The sequence below is a fragment of the Anolis sagrei genome, chromosome 2 (assembly GCF_037176765.1).
Source record: "Anolis sagrei isolate rAnoSag1 chromosome 2, rAnoSag1.mat, whole genome shotgun sequence".
NCBI classification, from domain to species: domain Eukaryota; kingdom Metazoa; phylum Chordata; class Lepidosauria; order Squamata; family Dactyloidae; genus Anolis; species Anolis sagrei.
In genome coordinates this window covers 6728938-6749958 of record NC_090022.1, presented here as the reverse complement: position 1 = coordinate 6749958, position 21021 = coordinate 6728938, and the positions used below count along the sequence as shown (strand labels likewise).

Below are 21021 nucleotides of genomic sequence, written 5' to 3'. Positions count from 1 at the left end.
GTTGATGCAACAGATCACATTGTAGGTATGTTGTTCTGGATTTAAGAAGAGTTAATATGCATGGCATATTTTCTTTCTCTGACAAGGCAGTGTGTGGGCTGATCAGAAGACCCCCAAAAATTCAAGCCCTACTCATAGTGGGCCACGATGGGAAGTGGCAGCCAATAGTGAAAGGGCCAAGGCAGAGACATCTCCAGCTCATCCCGTTTGGGTATCAGCCAGCACGTCAACGACTTAAATTAAGAAATAGTTTTCTAGGATCTACAGAGACACTCGCTGGAACAGCCCAGCAAGCGAGAGTCCAAAAGTGGCAGGCTCAAACCCAGAACCTCAATCAATGGGTGATACCAAATGAGAACCTCCCCCCTGGGCACACAGAGAACTGGGCGACTTGGAAGGCGCTGAACAGACTGTGCTCTGGCACCACGAGATGCAGAGCCAATCTTAAGAAATGGGGCTACAAAGTGGAATCCACGACATGCGAGTGCGGAGAAGAGCAAACCACTGACCGCCTGCTGCAATGCACCCTGAGCTCTGCCACATGCACCATGGAGGACCTTCTTGTGGCAACACCAGAGGCACTCCAAGTGGCCAGATACGGGTCAAAGGACATTTAATCAACTACCAAGTTTGTAAACTTTGTGTGTTTTTTTTGTTTTTGTTCTGTTAGAAATGTAATACAATGGTCTGGTTGCCCCTGACACGATAAATAAAATAAAATAAATAAATCCACCTAACCGTAGTTTTGCCTAGCCCATATTTGAGTAATTTGTTTGCCAGAACAAAGCAAAGAGAGAGGGAGAAGGTGCTGTCCATTGTTGCCAGAGTTTTGCTTTCTGGGCTCCCTGAGGAACAGTATTAACACATGACTGATTTTGTCTCGGGGACAACACAATGATCATTGTATTGCAATGCAACCTGAGCCCTGCCACATGCACAAGGGAGGACCTTCTTGCTGCAACACCAGAAGCACTCCAAGTGGTCAGATACTGGTCAAAGGACATATAACCAACTACCAAACTCACAAGTTTTGTATTTGTCTGTTTGTTTGCTTTGTTCTGTTAGAAATGTAATATAATGGACTGGTTGCTCTGACACGACAAATAAATAAATTGTATTGGTATGACTAACTTCATTGACTTGGAGAAATATACACGGGGCTACTGTGTTGGAACACTTTCCAGAGGAAGTGTCACGCTGTTTCAGAGAACACGAGTCCACCTGCGGCACTTTTACAATCAATGGGTTTATTATGGCATGAAGATTCTGTCGAATGCATGAAGCGTCATACTAAGCTGGCGGCTATCATTTTACACATGGATGTAGAAAGGAGGATGTAGTGTATTGGGTGAAGTCAGAAATGATAAGCTAAAATGGTTAGAGAACAATGAACGGAAGACCATCCCTGCTTCGAACAGTAACAGGCCCAAGTATCGGCTTTGCAAACAAAAACGTTACCCTCCTAACAGTTTGCGTTCACCCCACCAAGTGCTATCTAATGTTTGTTTTAAAAAAGTCTTTGTAGCATGGATGTCAGTGCGCACCGCTTTCAAGCAGTGAGAAGTTTCCAGAGTTAATGTCTGCTCAGGAATCAGTTTCCTTAGTTCACATGTGGACTGACCACCCCACAAGAAATGTCCAGTTTTTTTGGGGGGGGGGGGGGAAGACCCTCCAGGAACAAAATCACATCAGCGACACCCACCAAAACTGGCAAAACAGGCCTGGTTTCTACAATGAAAGGGGTGGAAATGGGACTTTTCAGTTCTGAAATGACAAAAAAATTAAAATAGGGTGGGGAGAGGTCCACTCCCCACCAGGTCCAATAGATTGGCACATGAATCTCTCCAAATAAGGGTTTTGTCACCCAGTCCTCACTGTATAATTGTTGCCACTCGTATGGATTCCTCTTTTTACAATAGCTGGATGTGTGGCCTCAGAACGGCCAATGCCACCCCCAAAGTGTTCACATGCTTGCATGCCGATGGGAGTTCTTCTGATGCCGGCGGAGGTTGGTGTTTCGACTGAAGTTCTTCCCGCACTCCAAGCACTTGTAGGGCTTCTCCCCTGTGTGAGTCGTCTGGTGCCGGCTGAGGTTCGTCTTCCTGCCGAAGCTCTTCCCGCACTCCAGGCAAGTGTAGGGCTTCTCCCCCGTGTGAGTTCTGCGGTGCCGGCTGAGGTTCGTGTTCAGGCTGAAGCTCATCCCGCACTCCAGGCAGGTGTACGGCTTCTCCCCCGTGTGGATCTTCTGGTGCCGGGTGAGGTTCGCCTTCAGGCTGAAGCTCTTCCCGCACTCCAAGCACTTGTAGGGCTTCTCGGCGGTGTGGGTCCTCTGATGGAAAGCGAGGCTGGTGCTCCACTGAAAGCACTTCCCGCACTCCAAGCACTTATAGGGCTTCTCCTCCGTGTGGATCCTCTGGTGGGAGATGAGGCTGGTGCTCAAATGGAAACTGTTCCCGCACTCCCAGCATTCGTAGGGCTTCTCCCCGGTGTGCGTCTTCTGGTGCCTCCGGAGGGTCTTCTTGAAGCCGAAGGTCTTCCCACACACCAAACAGTTATACTTCTTCTCTCCCGTGTGGCTTCTCTGATGGAAAGCAAGGTTCGCGCTCATGCTGAAGCTTTTTCCGCACTCCAGACACGTGTGCGGTTTCTCCCCCGTGTGAACCAGCTGGTGCCGGTTGAGGGTCTTCTTGAAGCTGAAGCTCTTCCCACACTCCAAGCACTTGTAGGATTTCTCCCCCGTGTGAGTGATCTGGTGGGAAGTCAGGCTGGTGCTCACATGGAAACCCTTCCCACACTCCAAGCACTTGAACGGCTTCTCCCCCTTATGAGTTCTCTGGTGCCTGTTGAGACTGGTGTTGAAGCTGAAGCTCCTTCCGCAGTCGGAGCACTTGTAGGGCTTCTCTTCACCGTGTTTTCTATGATGAGACAGGCTATTCTTCCCACAATCCAAGTATTTTGAGGCTTTGTCCTCTTTGTGGCTTTTGCTGTGAGACTTAACACTTTTCTTAGAACTTGCGTGTCTCTTGCATGAAAGACTGTTGCTCATTTTTTTCCTTCTATTCTCTCTGTTTTTTCAAACAGTGTGTCTCTACAGGGGGCACTACTGTCAGAAAGAGGAGGATTATTATCTTTATTTTTCCAACTTGCTGCTCCTTCTCTGCTCCTCTGTCTTTTTACATCTGCCAGAAACAGCAGACCATGTCCATGTTCATCCACTGTTGGGATAAAAAAAAGGAATGTATGAATTAGAAATGGAGTTTCAAATAAGAGTTTAAACATCAATTAGTGATACCTGGAAGAACTGGAAAAAATGAATTAAAAAGATTTTTTTAATTTAAGAGAACACTTTTCTAAGAATATCTAGGTCAGTGATTCCCAAATGTTTTGGCCTTCAACTCCCAGAAATCCTACCAGTTGGTAAACTGGCTGGGATTTCTGGGAGTTGTAGGCCAAAACACCTGGGGACCCATAGGTTGAGAACCATTGATCTAGGTCTTCCAGCACTACTCTATAGACACCCTCTGCTACAATGCTAGAGACAACATTTTAATAAAATCCATAATAAATTAAAATAAAATCTCCAAATATGGAAGCTTAACAGCTTGGGTCCCTAAACAGCTCAGGCCCTGCCTATCTTTGTGACCGCATCTCCCCCACCCCACCCCACCCCACCCCGTCCCATCAACTGACACACAGGTCCTAAGATCTGCTAGGGAGGCCCTCCTCGTGTATCTATATAATATATATACATGTATCTATATAAATAAAAATGTTATGTTCGTTTGTGGGATTAACATAACTCAAAAACCACTGGGTGAATTGACACCAAATTTGGACACAATACACCTATCAGGCCAACGAGTAACCATTACTCATTAAAACATGGAAAAACACAGCAGAAGAGACTATAAAAGCCAAATAAATAAATAAATACATGCACAAAACCACATATACACAAACACATATATAGGCATATACACAAATATATATACACACAAAACATATACACAGAAAGGAGGAAGGAAGGAAGGAAGGAAGGAAGGAAGGAAGGAGAGGAGGGAGAAAAAGAGGGAAAGAAGGAGAGAAGGAAGGAAAGAAAGGTAGAGAAGGAAATAAAAAGTGGAAGAAGGAAGGAAAGAGAGGAAGAAAGGAGGGAAGCAACAAAAGAGAAAGAGGGAGGGAGGGAATCAAAGAGCAAAGGAAGCGAGGAAGAAACAGAGAAGGAAGGAAGAAGGTAAAGAAAAAGAGGGAGGGAATGAAGGAGAGAAAGAAAGAAGGAGAGAAAGAGAGAGGGAAGGTTGGCCACAGCAACGTGTGGCGGGTACAGTTAGTACATGTATATTTTAGATTGCACTTTTGGAATTATGGGAGGTGGCACACAAGGCTATGGAATTATGGGAGTTGTAATTTTGCTAGATCCTCAGCCTTCGCTGCCAAAGAGGGCTGGTCCCCGACCAAATTAGAAGCCCCAGGACTTCATGGCATTGAGCCAGGGCAGTTCAAATGGGGTCAAACTGCATTCATTCTGTTTACAGTGTATCCCTGTCTGTTGGCCAAAATGGACAGGGCTCTGGGATTTGAAGTCCCAAAGACTTTGAAGATCAAAACTTGTGATCCAGTGGGATATGGGTGGCTCAAACTGTTGCTCAGTGGTTTGTTAACTCTAGTCCTCCAGGGCTTTTGGACTTCAACTCCTAGAAGTCTCAGCTGCTTTGCCAATTATCAGAAATTAGGGGAGCTGAAATCCAAAAGTCTGAGAAATATACTCTAGAGCAGGCATGGGCAAATTTCGGTCCTCCTGTAGGCTGTTAGGAATTGTGGAAGTTGAAGTCCAAAACACCTGGAGGTCAAGGTTTGCCCGTGCCTACTCTAGATGCAGCCACTTCTATATTGGGATCCAGTTGGGAAAATATTTAACAGTTTCTGAGTGATTTTAATTTTCCGGTTATTATATTTTTTATTTATATGACACCTTTTCTCTCTCAAACAGACTTAAAAGAGGTAAACAGTGCTAAAATTCACACAACGTACAATTTTAAACCTAAAGAATATAAACATTGAAAGAGAATAAAACCTTGGACTATCTAAAAGTAAAGAATTAAAACCATTAATGCCTATTTAAAATACATGATACAAAACATTCCCTAGCTCCGTCTTTAAAACTTTCTTCTTGAGTTCCTTTGGGGAGATAGTGTGGGTTATAAATAATGTATTGTTATTATTCTTTAAAAGCCTGCCTGAATAATAATAACATACAAACATTAAAATGGAATTAAAAGCTGCTGTCTTTATAGCAGCAGGCTATTAAAGCTGTTGATGTGTCTTGAAAGAATAATATTATTATTATTATTATTATTATTATTATTATCATTATTTCAAAACACATCAACAGGTTGAGTAGTCATACAGGCTTTTAAAGATGAAGGTTTTTGAATATGTTTTAATGGATTTTAATTGTGAATGCTTTTAATACTGTTTATATTTAACGCTGTTTTAATATTTGTGTATTGGTATATTTTAGATTGTATGCTTTTATATTAAGTCGCTTTGAGTCTCCTTTGGGAGAGATAAAGTGGGATATAAATAAGTAGAATAAAAATAAATAATAGTTTGAGGCTATAAGGACAGCAGCTTTAATTCCATTTTAATGTTTGCATGTTGTGGATATTTTTAAAAATCTTATGAGTCACTGTGCATCTTGGTCAAGACAGAAAATCCTGATACAAATATAATAATAAAACCAATAACAACAATAACAATATAATATAATTATATTATAATATACTATATAACAACAACAACAACAATAACAACAGCCAGCAGAGTGAGCTCGTTTGCTGTGGACTCATCTTGTTGGGTTTCAAATAACCACAATAATAATTTTCTCTGGCTCAGTCTCTAAAAGTTTCTTCTTTAAAAGCTTACTTGAATAATAATAATAATAATAATAATAATAATATACAAATGTCAAAAAGGAATTAAAAGGTGCTGTCCTCATAGAAGCAGACTATAATACTATTATCATCATTTCAAATCACATCAACAGCTTTAGTAGTCAGACAGGTTTTTAAAAATGAAGGTTTTTTAACTTTGAATATGTTTCAATGGATTTTAGCTGTTTGTATTTAACTCTGTTTGCATATTTGTATATTTTAAATGGTATGCTGACACTTTTATGGGCCCTTCCAGATAGGTCCGATATCCCAGGATCTGATCCCTGCTTTAAACTGGATTATAGGAGTCCAAACTGCCAGATAATCTGGGATAAATAGTAAAACCTGGGATCAGATCCTGGGGTATAGGGCCTGTTTGAAAGGCCCCTGATTTAAGTTGCTTTGAGTCTCCTTCTGGAGAGATAAAGCAGGGTATAAATAAATAAATAAATAAAACAAGCATTTAAATGGAATTAAAAGGTACTGTCCGTATAGCAGCAGGCTACTAAAGCTGTTGTTGTGTTTTGAAAGAATAGTAATATTTTTATTATTAATTTTTCAAAACACATCAACAGCTTTAGTAGTGGGTTGTTGTAGGTTTTTCCAGGCTATATGGCCATGTTCTAAAGGCATTTTCTCCTGACGTTTCGCCTGCATCTATGGCAAGCATCCTCAGAGGTAGTGAGCTTTAGTAGTGTGAGGCTGTAAGAACAGCAGGTATATTTCCATTTAACTGTTTGAAAGTTGTGGAAATGACATTTAAAAACAAAGAACCTTATGAATCCTGAACCAACTCGATGATACACTGCATCTCTGTCCAGAGAGAAAATCCACATATAAAAAAATCTCAGGACACCATTTTGCCTCACTGCACTGTCCCATAGCCAGGTCTTCACCAGCTTTCTGAAGGACAGGAGGGAGGGGGCTGATCTAATATTGCCAGGAAGGGAGTTCCATAGCCGGGGGGCCATCACTGAGAAGGTCCTTTCTCTCATCCCCGCCAAATGCGCCTGTGATGGTGGTGGGACCAAGAGCAGGGCCTCCCCAGAATATCTTAGTTTCTGCAATGGTTCATAAAGGGAGATGTGTTCGGACAGGTAAACTGGGCCGGGGCTGCTTAGGGCTTTATAAGCCAAATCCAGCACTTTGAATTGTCCCCGATAGCAAACAGGCAGCCAGTGCAGCTGACGTAATATGGGAGTTTTGTGCTCCCTGTATGCCACCCCAGTTATTAACCTGGCTGTCTCTCGTTGGACTATTTGAAGCTTCCGAACAGTCTTCAAAGGCAACCCCATGTAGAGCACATTGTAGTAGTCTATCCTGGATGTAACAAGATTGAGGACCACCGCGGCCAACTCTGATAAGCACCATCTCCCAGAGTCAGACAGGACTAGACAATGTCAGGGGAAACCTTTATCTTTTTTATAATAATATGGAGATAAGCACCTTTACTATAATAATTGTATATTATAGTAATATATAATACTAATATTGCGTTATGTTAATAATGTAATAGATTGTATATACATATATTGATAATAGTATAATATTATAATGTAATACAATATAATACAATAATATAATATTGTAATATAGTAATACAAATATACTATATACAATTACTACTGATAATATATAATAACTAGCTGTACCTGCCCTCTTTCTCTTCTTTCTTTCTCTCCTTCCTTCCTTCTTCCTCTACCTATGAGAGGAGATATGATAGCCATGTATAAATATGTGAGGGGAAGCCACAGGGAGGAGGGAGGAAGCTTGTTTTCTGCTTCATTTGAGACTAGGACGCAGAACAATGGCTTCAAACTACAAGAAAGGAGATTCCATCTGAACATGAGGAAGAACTTCCTGACTGTGAGAGCTGTTCAGCAGTGGAACTCTCTGCCCCTGAGTGTGGTGGAGGCTCCTTCTTTGGAAGCTTTCAAACAGAGGCTGGATGGCCATCTGTCAGGTGTGCTTTGAATGCCATATTCCTGCTTCTTGACAGAATGGGGTTGGACTGGATGGCCCATGAGGTCTCTCTTTCAACTCTATGATTCTATGGGTGAGATGGGAACACTGGGGTAAGTTATCTGGTGGGAGAGACAGGAGGGATAAGCTATGGGGTTTAATTGCCCACTAAGAATAAGGTGAAATGAACCAGGGGGATAAGTATATGCTGGGATGGTCATGGTATAGGGATTGTTGATCACTCATCAAAAGCAAGGCGGAACAGCTAGGTTTTCAAGCTTTTACTAAAAGTTAACCTAATCTCCCCACACAAGGAGTTCCAAAGCTGGGGGCCACCACTGAGAAGGCTCTCCTTCGTCCCCACAAGTTGCATATAATATATAAATATAATATTGTAATATAGTAATACTATTATATATAATTACTACTGATTTTATATATATATATATATATATATATATATATATATATATAAAAACACAATAGCTCGGGTAGTAATTATATATAATAGTATTACTATATTATAATATTATATTATATTTATATATTTATATATATATTTATTTACTTACTTACTTTGCTTATATACCGCGATTCTCAGCCTACTGGCGACTCATTGCGGTGTACAACATAGAAAACAGGTGCAAAATACAATATACAATAAAATATCCACAGTACATCATTATCAAAACATCTCATCAAAAACATCAACATTACTACAAGCCATTCCGAGTCATCTCATCGTCAAATTCACAATCCGATACCATTTCCGTTGTTTCATTCCTATGGTCGAGTTACCAGTCATTGCACTTCTATTCAAATGCCTTCTTAAACAACCAGGTCTTTAGCTTCCTGCGGAATATCAACAGGGGAGGGGGCTAGCCTGATGTCTACGGGAAGGGTGTTCCACAGCCGAGGAGCCACCACCGAGAAGGCCCTGTGCAGCTTCTGGGGACAAAGGAGAGCCTTCTCAGTGGTGGCCCCCAGCTTTGGAACTCCTTGCATATACTTATTGTATATTTTAAGTTGGAATGTTGTTGATTGTGAGCCACTTTGAGTTTCCATAGGGAGAGATAAAGAGGGATATAAATAAAAATAACATCAATAATAAACAACTTTGTAGCCCAGTGGTTCCCAACCTCAAGCCTTCCAGGGGATTTGGACTCCAACTCCCAGAAGCCTCTGCTGCCTGGGCCAATGACTAGGAATTCTGGGAGATCAAGTCCAAAAAGCCCTGGAAGGCTAGAATTGCCAAACCACACAATAACAAAACCCTGGAGTGAGGCCTATGCTTCCTCCCTTTGTCCTCCCCATTCACTCACTTACCAGATTCCAGGCGGAGGCGAATCTTGCAGGCTCCGAGGCCTAGCAGAAAGGAGCAGGCCTTCCCTTCTCCTCCAACCCTCCCCCCCCGGTTGCCTAGGCAACCCCTGAGAAGGAGGAGGAGCTGGGGAAGCCGAAGGAGGCTCCGAGGCCTCCCACTGGGAACCCCTCCTCCTCCTCCTCCGCCGTCGCCGCCTCCTCCTTCTTCTTCCTCCCCTCAACGCGAGAGAAAACAGGCGGAAGGCCTGCCAGAGGGGAAGGCAAGGAGGAACGCCAGGCGCCGGGGGAGGCCGAGGGGGACGGAAGAGGGAGGCAGACCGGAAAGAAGGGGGCGACGCTCGGCCCCGCCCCGGAACACACTCGTATGCTCCGCCCGACACGTGACCAGCCCCGGCCAATCAAAATGCAGGAAGCTAAGACTGGGATTCTGCGCAGGAGTGTCTCTCGAATGAGTCGAATGAGTTTGGACTTCAGCTCCCAGGATTCCTTCTCATTGGCGCAAACAGCTGAGGCTTCTGGGAGTTGAAGTCCAAAGCAGACGGAGGCCTATTCAGCCTTTCCAAAGGCATTTTTAAAGTCTCCAGCCCTTGAGGTTTGTGGACTTCAGCTCCCAGGATTCCTTCTCATTCACCCATTCAGCTGAGGCTTCTGGGAGTTGAAGTCCAAAGCAGAGAGGCCTACTCTGCCTTTCCAAAGGCATTCTTCTAAGCACTTGAGGGTTGTGGACTTCAGCTCCCAGAGTTCTTTCTCATTGACCCAGGCAGCCGAGGCTTCTGGGAGTTGAAGTCCAAAGCAGACAGTGGCCTACTCAGCCCTTCCAAAGGCATTATTCTAAGCACTTGAGGGTTGTGGACTTCAGCTCCCAGAGCTCCTACTCATTGGCGCAGACAGCTGAGGCTTCTGGGAGTTGAAGTCCAAAGCAGACAGAGGCCTACCCTGCCTTTCCAAAGGCATTTTTAAAGTCTCCAGCCCTTTGAAGCTTTTGGACTTCAGCTCCCAGAGTTCCTACTTATTGGCGCAGGCAGCTGAGGCTTCTGGGAGTTGGAGTCCAAAGCAGACAGAGGCCTACCCTGCCTTTCCAAAGGCATTTTTAAAGTCTCCAGCCCTTTGAAGCTTTTGGACTTCAGCTGCCAGAGTTCCTACGCATTGGCCCAGACAGCTGGGGCTTCTGGGAGTTGGAGTCCAAAGCAGACAGAGGCCTACCCCTCCTTTCCAAAGGCATTTTTAAAGTCTTCAGCCCTTTGAAGCTTTTGGACTTCAGCTCCCAGAGTTCCTACTTATTGGCGCAGGCAGCTGAGGCTTCTGGGAGATGAAGTCCTCCAGAGATTGTAAGGAGGGTGATACCATTTGACACTGAAGAGAAGGGGGGAGGAGGTATTTTATAATCTGTCTCCTGTTGAGTGTTACTAAACCTGTAAGCATTTAGTTCAGGCATGGGCCAACTTGGGCACTTCAACTCCCACAATTCCTAACAGCCTGCCAGTTGGGTTGCTATAAGTTTTCCTGGCTGTATGGCCATGTTCCAGAAGCATTCTTTCCTGGTGTTTCACTCACATCTATGGCAGGCATCCTCAGAGGTTATGAGATCTGCTGGAAACTAGGAAAATGGGGTTTATATGTCTGTGAAATGATGTCCAGGGTGGGAGTTCCTACCAGTTGTTAGGAATTGTGGGAGTTGGAGTCCAAAATACCTGGAGGGAGGGCCCAAGTTGGCCCATGCCTGTGATAAAAGTTAGTTTGATGAGGCACTGGCATTCTTTGGTGGTAGAGACAGAATAATAATAATAATAATAATATCAAACAGGAACATGTGAAAACTGTGGTCAGCAAAGAATACATTCAAAGGGTCAGAAAAATTCTTAAAAGCAAGCTCAATTGAGGCAATACCATCAAGGCCATAAACACCTGGGCCATACCTGTCATAAGATATACTGCTGGCATCGTAAACTAGACACAGGCAGAACTGGACAATTTAGACAGAAAAACAAGAAAACTCATGACCATTCATAATTCACTACATCCTCGCAGTTATGTTGACTGGCTCTATCTGCCTAGAAAGTCTGGTGGCAGAGGACTTTTACAAGTCAAACAAGCAGTTGAAGAAGAAAAACACACTCTGGCAGAATATGTCAAGGAAAGCCAAGAACCTGCTTTAATTGAAGTCAATAATTAGAAACTTCTCAAAGGACAGAAGACAAAGAACCAGTGCAAGAAAACTGCACTCCAAACCAGAGCTGACAGCTGGCACATCAAAGCATTGACGGGCAGTTCCTGGACAAAATTGAAGGAAAAGTTGATAAGAAGACATGGTGATGGCTCATGAATGGAACCCTGAAGAAGGAGACGGAAGAAGGCCTGATTCTTGCAGCCCAGGAGCAAGCCATCAATTAAGGCCAGGATTGAAAAATCAGCTGATGACCCCAAATGCAGACTGTGCGGAAGCGGATGAAACCATGGATCATATTCTCAGCTGTTGCAAGAAAATCGTACAGACGGACTACAAACAGAGGCACAACTCTGTGGCCCAAATTATTCACTGGAACTTATGTCACAAGTACCACCTGCCAGCAGTAAAGAACTGGTGGGATCATAAACCTGCAAAGGTAGTGGAAAATGAACATGCAAAAATACTGTGGGACTTTCGAATCCAGACTGACAAAGTTTTGGAACACATTGCACCAGGCATCAAGATTGTGGAAAAGAAAAAAGTCTGGATTATTGATGTCGCCATACCAGGTGACAGTCACATTGAGGAGGAAAAACAACAGGAAAAACTCAGCCATTATCAGGACCTCAAAATCAAACTGCAAAGGCTCTGACATAAACTGGTACAGGAGGTCCCAGTGGTCATTGGCACACTGGGTGTCATGCCAAAAGATCTCAGCCGGCCTTTGGAAACAATAAATGCAAGGAGTCAACTGCAAAAGGCCACCTTACTTGGATCTGCGTACATCATTCAAAAATACATTACACAGTCCTAGACGCTTGGGAAGGGTTTGACTTGTGATTTTGTGATACGAAATCCAGCATATAGATCTTATTAGCTATGACATACTGTGTTTTTGTGTCAGCAAAATAATAATAATAATAATAATAATAAGGATCACTGATGTTGCAATCCTAGGCAACAGCAGGATTGAAGAGAAACAACTGGAAAAGCTGACACGATATGAGGATTTAAAGATTGAACTGCAAAGATTCTGGCACATGCCAGTAAAGGTGGTCCCAGTGGTGATCGGCACACTGGGTGCAATCCCTACAGGCCTTGGCCTGCACTTAAACACAATCAGCATTGACAAAATTACCATCTGCCAGCTGCAAAAGGCCACCTTACTGGGATCTGCACACATTATTTTCTGATACATTACACAGTCCTAGACACTTGGGAAGTGTCCAACGTGTGATCCAATACAACAGCCAGCAGAGTGATCTTGTCTGCTGTGGACACATCTTGTTGTTGGTGTTGTTATTTGAAACACCACAAGATGAGTCTGCTGTGGACTCATCTTGTGGTGCTTCAAACAACAACAACAACAACAAGATGAGTCCACAGCAGCCAATCTGCTGGCTGTTGAATTGGATCACACGTCGGACACTTCCGAAGTGTCTAGGACTGTGTGATGTATTGGCGAGTAATGCGTGCAGATCCCAGTAAGGTGGCCTTGTGCAGTTGGCAAATGGTAATTTTGTCAGTGCCAATTGTGTTTAAGTGCAGGCCAAGGTCTTTTGGCACTGCACCCAGTGTGCCGATCACCACTGGGACCACCTTTACTGGTTTATACCAGTAAAGGAAGGACAAAAGTTAATTTTGCAAGAACCACTGCACTCTAGGGGGCATTTAAGGGTTAAGTCTTTTGTGGGAATAAAGGCTTGAGTTCAGGTTAAGGAGACAACAATATCCATGGTATAAAAATTAGATTAGATTTTAATTAAACTATTAGACAAAAAAGAAATAGAACGTACATAGGGGATATTAACATGAGGTGGTTGTATACATTAATGGAAGCTAGTAATATTTATTTCTGGGGAGAAACAACTTGCAATTGCTGTGTATGAAATATACTTTCATGCGGAAGCAGGAAAATTCTGCCAGTAATTGAACAACAGATGATTTAATATTTGTCTTTCCAACCTTTGAGTGGAAGTCAGTATTTTCTCACGGTCAGTATTCATGAATATGGATACACCTCTCAGATGAGCACTAGATTTAGCCTGTTATATTCTGTGTGGGAGGGAAGATTATCTCATTCCTTGGGACTGGCTCAGACCTGGCATGATTTCTCAGAAACCACCTGATTTTCTTTCTGTGAGGGAATCAATGTCCAGCAGGAGGCATCCAAGGATCACAGGGAAACCTTCTCAACAACCGACTGAAATTGGACAGTCATTGCAAAAATGAGGAAAATAAAAATGCAATGTGTTAACTTAATAAATATCTGGAACGTGCCTGTCAGGATGCAGTATGTTAGCCTTGAGTATTGGTAGGCCGAATCATTCATCCTGACATACTGGAATGTGAGGAGGCAGGAAGGAGAAAGAGATAAGATATCTGGCTTGTAATGTTGGGAAAATACGGAGTAGAGAAATTGCAAGAGACCAGCAGAAGTGGGGTAGGGGTGCAAAGACTATAAAACCTGTTATATACATTGCTTCACTTGAACTGTCTTGGTTGTATACTATTTATGGATACTGTTTATTCTTGGTGAAAAGAATAAATAGTATCCATCGTCAGCTGAACGTTGTGAGCTGTGATTATCCAGGTCCCAAGAACTGACAGTGCTTGCAAGATGGTAGAGGGAGAAGTGGCTTTTGTGGCATAATGTAAAATAAACCATGTGTAGTTCACGTTTGATCAGCCCACACATTGCCTTGCTAGAGAAAGACAATATGCCACGCAGTTGAACAGTAAAGAAAAAGTAGTTTACTCTTCACAATTCAGAACAAGATATTTACAGTCATATGATCAGTTGTGTCAACTCACATAATGTCTTTTTATGAGAGATTTAAAATGGTCTTTCTCTGCCCATGTAGATAAACTCCTTCAGCAGCTCATGAAGCAAGAGTACATTCCAAAATCTGCCTTTCTCTGCTTCTCCTGTGTGCTTCTCTGCAAGCACTTGCATAACTCAAGTTTGAAAAAATCTAACACTAACCAAAAGTCCCAGGCTCAGCCATCTCCCTGGGTGTAGTCCAACCAATCAGCTTCATTCATACAGTTGACACACACACACTAACTGATTTCTTGCATATTCCAACAAACTCCTCATATAATAATAATAATAATAATAATAATAATAATAATAATATTGGGTTGTTGTAGGTTTTTTTTGGGCTATATGGCCATGTTCTAGAGGCATTTTCTCCTGACGTTTTGCCTGCATCTATGGCAAGCATCCTCAGAGGTACTGACCTACTGTTTCCTCAATTAATGTAATTTTATTGGTATCTATATTTATTTTGTATTACCAGTAGCTGCTGCATTTCCCACCCTCGACTTATACTCGAGTCAATAAATTTTCCCTTTTTTGGTGGTAAAATTAGGTGCCTCGGTTTATATTCAGGTTGGCTTATACTTGAGTGAATACGGTATTTTGATAAAGCTCTAATAAAAAGGATTAATAAAAAAATACTAACCTATTGACAAATAGACTTGAGTAATAGCTTTCTCATAATGAATTGGCCACAAAAAGAAACAGCCTAATAGGAATAGAGCCTTCAAGAAGAAAAGGAAAGAGGGCAACCGACTGGAAACAAAGATCCATCTTGAGACGAAACCATCATTAGGATTAAAGGATGATAAGAGTCACCTCTTGTATTGAAACACTTGACTTTCCACAAATTAGAGTAGTGTAAATAATGAGCGTTAGGGTAATAGAGATCTAAAACTGGGTGTCATACAATACAATGTGTTTGAAAAGTTTTTGTTTACTTGCTCTCCTTCCCACCCTCCCTTCTCTTGATGATTTGGGTCTGGAGAACAAGCCCTATGAGGAGCGGCTTAAGGAGCTGGGCATGTTTAACCTGAAGAAGAGAACGCTGAGAGGAGATATGATAGCCATGTATAAATATGTGAGAGGAAGTCCACAGGGAGGAGGGAGAAAACTTCTTTTCTGCTTCCCCGGAGACTAGGATGCAATGGAACAATGGCTTCAAACTACAAGAAAGGAGATTCCATCTGAACATGAGGAAGAACTTCCTGACTGTGAGAGCCGTTCAGCAGTGGAACTCTCTGCCCCGGAGTGTGGTGGAGGCTCCTTCTTTGGAAGCTTTTCAACAGAGGCTGGATGGCCATCTCTCAGGGGTGATTTAAATGCAATATTCTTGCTTCTTGGCAGAATGGGGTTGGACTGGATGGCCCATGAAGTCTCTTCCAACTCTTTGATTCTATGATTTACTCAACATTTGTTAAAATCAGTTCAATTAATTGAGGCCTGGGCCAACTCCGGCCCTCCCTCCCTTCGTCCTGGTGTTTTGGGATTCAACTTCCATAATGTGTTCACAAACATTTCCCAAAGTGTAAAGAATTGTGAGATAGCCACGCAGGAGCAACATGTTGTTCTTCCCCAAATGGTTTCCTGAATGCCTTTCCAAGAAATGGACACCAAACACAATGCCTCTTTGCAGCTTCGTGAAGTAACGTCGAGGGACTCTAAATCTTGGCCTCCTGACAAAGGATCTTGTGAACTGATTCTCAGTTTACTTATTATTGCTTCGATGTGGCTTTCGCTTTCGGCAAGCGTGGCCTGGCCTCCCTCCAAAAGCGAAACTGCTTCTATCTGTCTATTCTGAGGCGAAAGGAGACCCGAGGAAGAGCCATTTTGTGCCGCTGAGGAGAAGAGAAGGGAAGAAGAGCACAAAATGGCGGAGACTTGAGGGAAGCCCCGACCTCAGAGGGGCTTCTTTAGAGGAAAAATCCTCTCAGTGACTCAAAATGCCAGCTTGGTTTATTCAAAAAGCTGACTGGATGCCTCTTGCCACAGTCCTAAGAGCCACACACAGCAAAGGAAAAATGGACAGCTCCTCCACAATATTATTATTGCTTCGATGTGGCTTTCGCTTTCGGCAAGCGTGGCCTGGCCTCCCTCCAAAAGCGAAACTGCTTCTATCGGTCTGTTCTGAGGTGAAGGGAAGCCTGAGAAGGAGCCATTTTGTGCCGTTGAGGAGAAGAGAAGGGAAGGAGAGCACAAAATGGCAGAGACCTGAGGGAAGCCTCGGCCTCAGAAGGGCTTCTTTAGAGGAAAAATCCTCTCAGTGACTCAAAATGGTTTATTCAAAAAGCTGACTGGATGCCTCCTGCCACAGTCCTAACAGCCACACATAGCAAAGGAATTATGGACAGCTCCACACTATTAAGAGGGTTGAATGAAAAGTAATGCCTCCACCTTCGTAATTCCTTAACAGAGGGCAGTACTGTTATGCAACAGGTACTGGCTTGTTCAGTAGACTCTCCTCTACAGTTCCATTTTGGCAGGAAGCCTTAGCATTGAACGGTTGTGTTGTCAAAGTGCAAAGTATGGAACTCTACACAGACGGTCAATCAATGCGACTGAAGCAACATGCAGTCATTGAATTCTTGACGGCAGAAACTGTCACCCAAAGGAGATTCATCAGACAATGCAAGCTGTTTATGGTGATTGTGTTGATCATAGAATCATAGAATCAAAGAGTTGGAAGAGACCTCCTGGGCCATCCAGGAGGTCTCTGCCCCATTCTGCCAAGAAGCAGGAATATTGCATTCAAATCACCCCTGACAGATGGCCATCCAGCCCCTGTTTAAAAGCTTCCAAAGAAGGAGCCTCCACCACACTCTGGGGCAGAGAGTTCCACTGCTGAACGGCTCTCACAGTCAGGAAGTTCTTCCTCATGTTCAGATGGAATCTCCTCTCTTGTATCTGAACATGAGGAAGAACTTGCTGACTGTGAGAGTACTGTGTGTGTGATGTGAGTACTATGCGTAATTGGGCAAGTAAGTGATGTGGGAACTTCTGACTTGCATGACAAACAAAGAGTTGGATGTCCTGTGACAGCAACCACGCAGTTTCACAAGGAAGAGGTTGACAGATTGATTCAGGACAATCGTCATATCACTCAGAGAGAAATTTCAAGCATAATCGGCATTTCACAAGAACGTGTGGGTCACATTATTGCTTGGCATGGCTATCAGAAGAACTGTGTACAATGGGTTGTGGAATCAGAGTGTCAACTTCTTTGGGGACATTATTATGCTTCTGATGAAGACGTTGAGAGAACGGTGAGACACTGGTTGTGGAAACAGAGTGTCAACTTCTTCCGTGACGGCTTCAGAAAAATTGTTCATCATTGGAAGAAATGTATCCAATTGTCTGGTGATTATGTGGAAAAGTGATTATGTGGAAAAGTTAAAGAGCACATTCTAAGGATTATTTCTTTGTTTGATTTATTACAATATTCCCATCCAAACCCAAGTAACGAAGGTGGAGGCATTACTTTTCATTCAACCCTGGTATTATTGTTTCACTTTTAGCTAGCATGCCCTGCCTCCTTCTAAAGGTGAAACTATGTCTATCTTTCCATTCTGAGGTGAAGGGAGACCTGAGAAGGAGCCATTTTGTGCCACTGAGGAGAAGGGATGGGAAGGAGAGCACAAAATGGTGGAGTCCTGAGGGAAGCCTTGGCCTCAGAGGGGCTTCTTGAGAGGGAAAAATCCTCGCAAGATAATTCAAAACTTTTGGATATTTTTGTGCTTGAAAGGCCAAAGCTGACTGGATGCGTCCTGTCACGTTCCTATGAATCATAGAATCATAGAATCAAAGAGTTGGAAGAGACCTCATGGGCCATCCAGTCAAACCCCATTCTGCCAAGAAGCAGGAATATTGCATTCAAATCACCCCTGACAGATGGCCATCCAGCCTCTGTTTAAAAGCTTCCAAAGAAGGAGCCTCCACCACACTCTGGGGCAGAGAGTTCCACTGCTGAACGGCTCTCACAGTCAGGAAGTTCTTCCTCATGTTCAGATGGAATCTCCTCTCTTGTAGTTTGAAGCCATTGTTCCATTGTGTCCTAGTCTCCAAGGAAGCAGAAAACAAGCTTGCTCCCTCCTCCCTGTGGCTTCCTCTCACATATTTATACATGGCTATCATGTCTCCTCTCAGCCTTCTCTTCTTCAGGCTAAACATGCCCAGCTCCTTAAGCCGCTCCTCATAGGGCTTGTTCTCCAGACCCTTGATCATTTTAGTCGCCCTCCTCTGGACACATTCCAGCTTGTCAATATCTCTCTTGAATTGTGGTGCCCAGAATTGGACACAATATTCCAGGTGTGGTCTCACCAAAGCAGAATAGAGCATGGGGAGCATGACTTCCTTAGATCTAGACACTAGGCTCCTATTGATGCAGGCCAAAATCCCATTGGCTTTTTTTGCCGCCACATCACATTGTTGGCTCATGTTTAACTTGTTGTCCACGAGGACTCCAAGATTTTTTTCACACGTACTGCCATGCATCCCCCATTCTGTATCTGTCCCTGTTGAACTTCATTTTGTTAGTTTTGGCCCATCTCTCTATGAGACACACACAACACAATGCCTTCCATTTGCCAGGGGGGAAAGATGGAGACCATCCTTCCTGTTGCTTCACGTACAATGTCCCATCATTATACTCAGAGCAGCCATGTTTCCACACTAATGCCCTTCTCTCAGGAAGACAAGGCACTCTGAACAGGCTCAGGGGCACTCTTTATAATGATAATAATAATAATAATAATATTTATTTATACCCCGCAATCATCTCCCCAAGGGGACTTGGGGTGGCTTACATGAGGCCATGCCCATCAGTACAACAACACAATGTAACACAAGAACACAACAAAAAACAAGAAAAGAAAATAACATAAAATACAAAACCAATATGCTTAGGAACCAAAATCAGCTTCTGCTTCAATATCAAATGAACACACAGTTCAGCCCCTGCCAACATTTTTATCAATGACTAGCTGTACCCAGCCACGTGTTGCTGTGGCCAATGGGGGAAAAAAGATAGAGAAGGAGGAAGTTTCAGATATATGTTAAAATATTTGTTATGGTTCCATAGTGGATATGGAGATTGACTGTAGAACACAAATGTTAGGATTTGAAAAAGGACGCCATGATATGGCGGGTTAACTGGAGAGAGATGTGTCAGCAGCTGATTGGCTGAGTGTATCAGCGGCCAGCGCTCTGATTGGCTGCTGCCTCTACCTGGCTGCTGAGGCCAACAGTTCCAACTGTCATTCTGCCTTTTCTACTCACTACCTCTGAGGATGCTTGCCATAGATGCAGGCGAAACGTCAGGAGAAATGCCTCTAGAACATGGGCCTATAGCCCGAAAAAACCCACAAGAACCTAGTGATTCCAGCCATGAAAGCCTTCGACAATACATTCTGCCTTTCGTTCTTCGCTTGGACAGTGAAGAGATTGCTGGCTGCCATTTATCTTAAGGACTAATTATTTAAAGGCTTGAGGCATATTCTATTTGAAGAGGCTATTTTGTTCCTCTGTTCCCTGCCTGTATTCATAGAGACTGATGTAGACATTGTTACACTGTTTGAACCGCTGAACTAAAGTAAAGATAATGTTACCTGTTCTACAAGCCTGAGTGACATTTGTTACACAACAGGATATTTTGTTGTTCATTCGTTCAGTTGCTTCCCACTCTTCGTGATCCCATGGACCAGCCTACGCCAGAGCTCCCTGTTGGCCATCACCACCCCCAGCTCCTTCAGGGTCAATCCTGTCACTTCAAAGATCCCATCCATCCATCTTGCACTTGGTCGGCCCCTCTTCCTTTTACCTTCAATTTCCCCAGCATCATTGTCTTCTCTAAGCTTTCCTGTCTTCTCATGATGTGGCCAAAGTACTTCATCTTTGCCTCTACTATCCTTCCCTCTAATGGGCTTTATTTAGAATCATAGAATCCTAGAGTTGGAAGAGACTCATGGCCATCCAGTCCAACCCCATTCTGCCAAGAAGCAGGAATATTGCATTCAAAGCACCCCTGACAGATAGCCATCCAGCCTCTGTTTAAAAGCTTCCAAAGAAGGAGCCTCCACCACACTCCGGGGCAGAGAGTTCCACTGCTGAACGGCTCTCACAGTCAGGAAGTTCTTCCTCATGTTCATATGGAATCTCCTTTTCTGTAGTTTGAAGCCATTGTTCCATTGTGTCCTAGTCTCCAGGGAAGCAGAAAACAAGCTTGCTCCCTCCTCCCTGTGGCTTCCTCTCACATATTTATACTTATTTCCTGGAGGATGGACTGGTTGGATCTTCTCGCTGTCCAAGGCACTCTCAGAACTTTTCTCCAGCACCACAGTTCAAAGGCATCTCTCTTCCTTTGCTTAGCGTTCCTTATGGTCCAGCTCTCAAATCCGTAGGTTACTATGGGGGATACCATTACTTTTACTATGTGGATCTTCATTGCCAGTGTGATGTCTCTACTCTTTACTATTTTATCCAGATTGGACATTGCTCTCCTCCCAAGAAGTAAGCGTCTCTTGATTTCCTGGCTGCAGTCTGCATCTGCAGTCATCTTTGCGCCTAGAAATACAAAGTCTGTCACGGCCTCCACGTTTTCTCCCTCTGTTTGCCATTTATCAATCATTCTTGTTGCCAGAATCTTTGTTTTTTTATGTTTAACTGCAACCCAGCTTTTGCCCTTTCTTTTTTCACCTTGGTTAGAAGGCTCCTCAGCTCCTCCTTGCTTTTGGCCATCAAAGTGGTGTCATCTGCATATCTCAGGTTGTTAATGTTTCTTCCAGAAATTTTAACTCCAGCCAGGTACCTGTGATCCACAC

At 43.4% G+C, this 21021-nt stretch overlaps 1 protein-coding gene across 2 annotated transcripts; it reads right to left on the bottom strand.

The window, feature by feature from the left end:
* Positions 1-1230: 1230 nt before the first annotated feature.
* On the bottom strand, positions 1231-9563 carry LOC132765327 (zinc finger protein ZFP2-like). 2 transcript variants are annotated; one of them, XM_067465445.1, is made up of 3 exons: positions 9222-9563; positions 7586-7635; positions 1231-3215 (listed from the first exon to the last, which is right to left on the bottom strand). In XM_067465445.1, the coding sequence occupies exon 3, from the start codon at positions 3044-3046 to the stop codon at positions 1964-1966; it is 1083 nt and encodes a 360-aa protein (XP_067321546.1). In that variant the 5' UTR covers positions 3047-3215; positions 7586-7635; positions 9222-9563; the 3' UTR covers positions 1231-1963. The 2 variants fall into 2 exon arrangements, with proteins under 2 accessions (XP_067321546.1, XP_060615599.1); XM_060759616.2 differs by lacking the exon at positions 7586-7635.
* Between the last annotated feature and the right edge of the window lie 11458 nt (positions 9564-21021).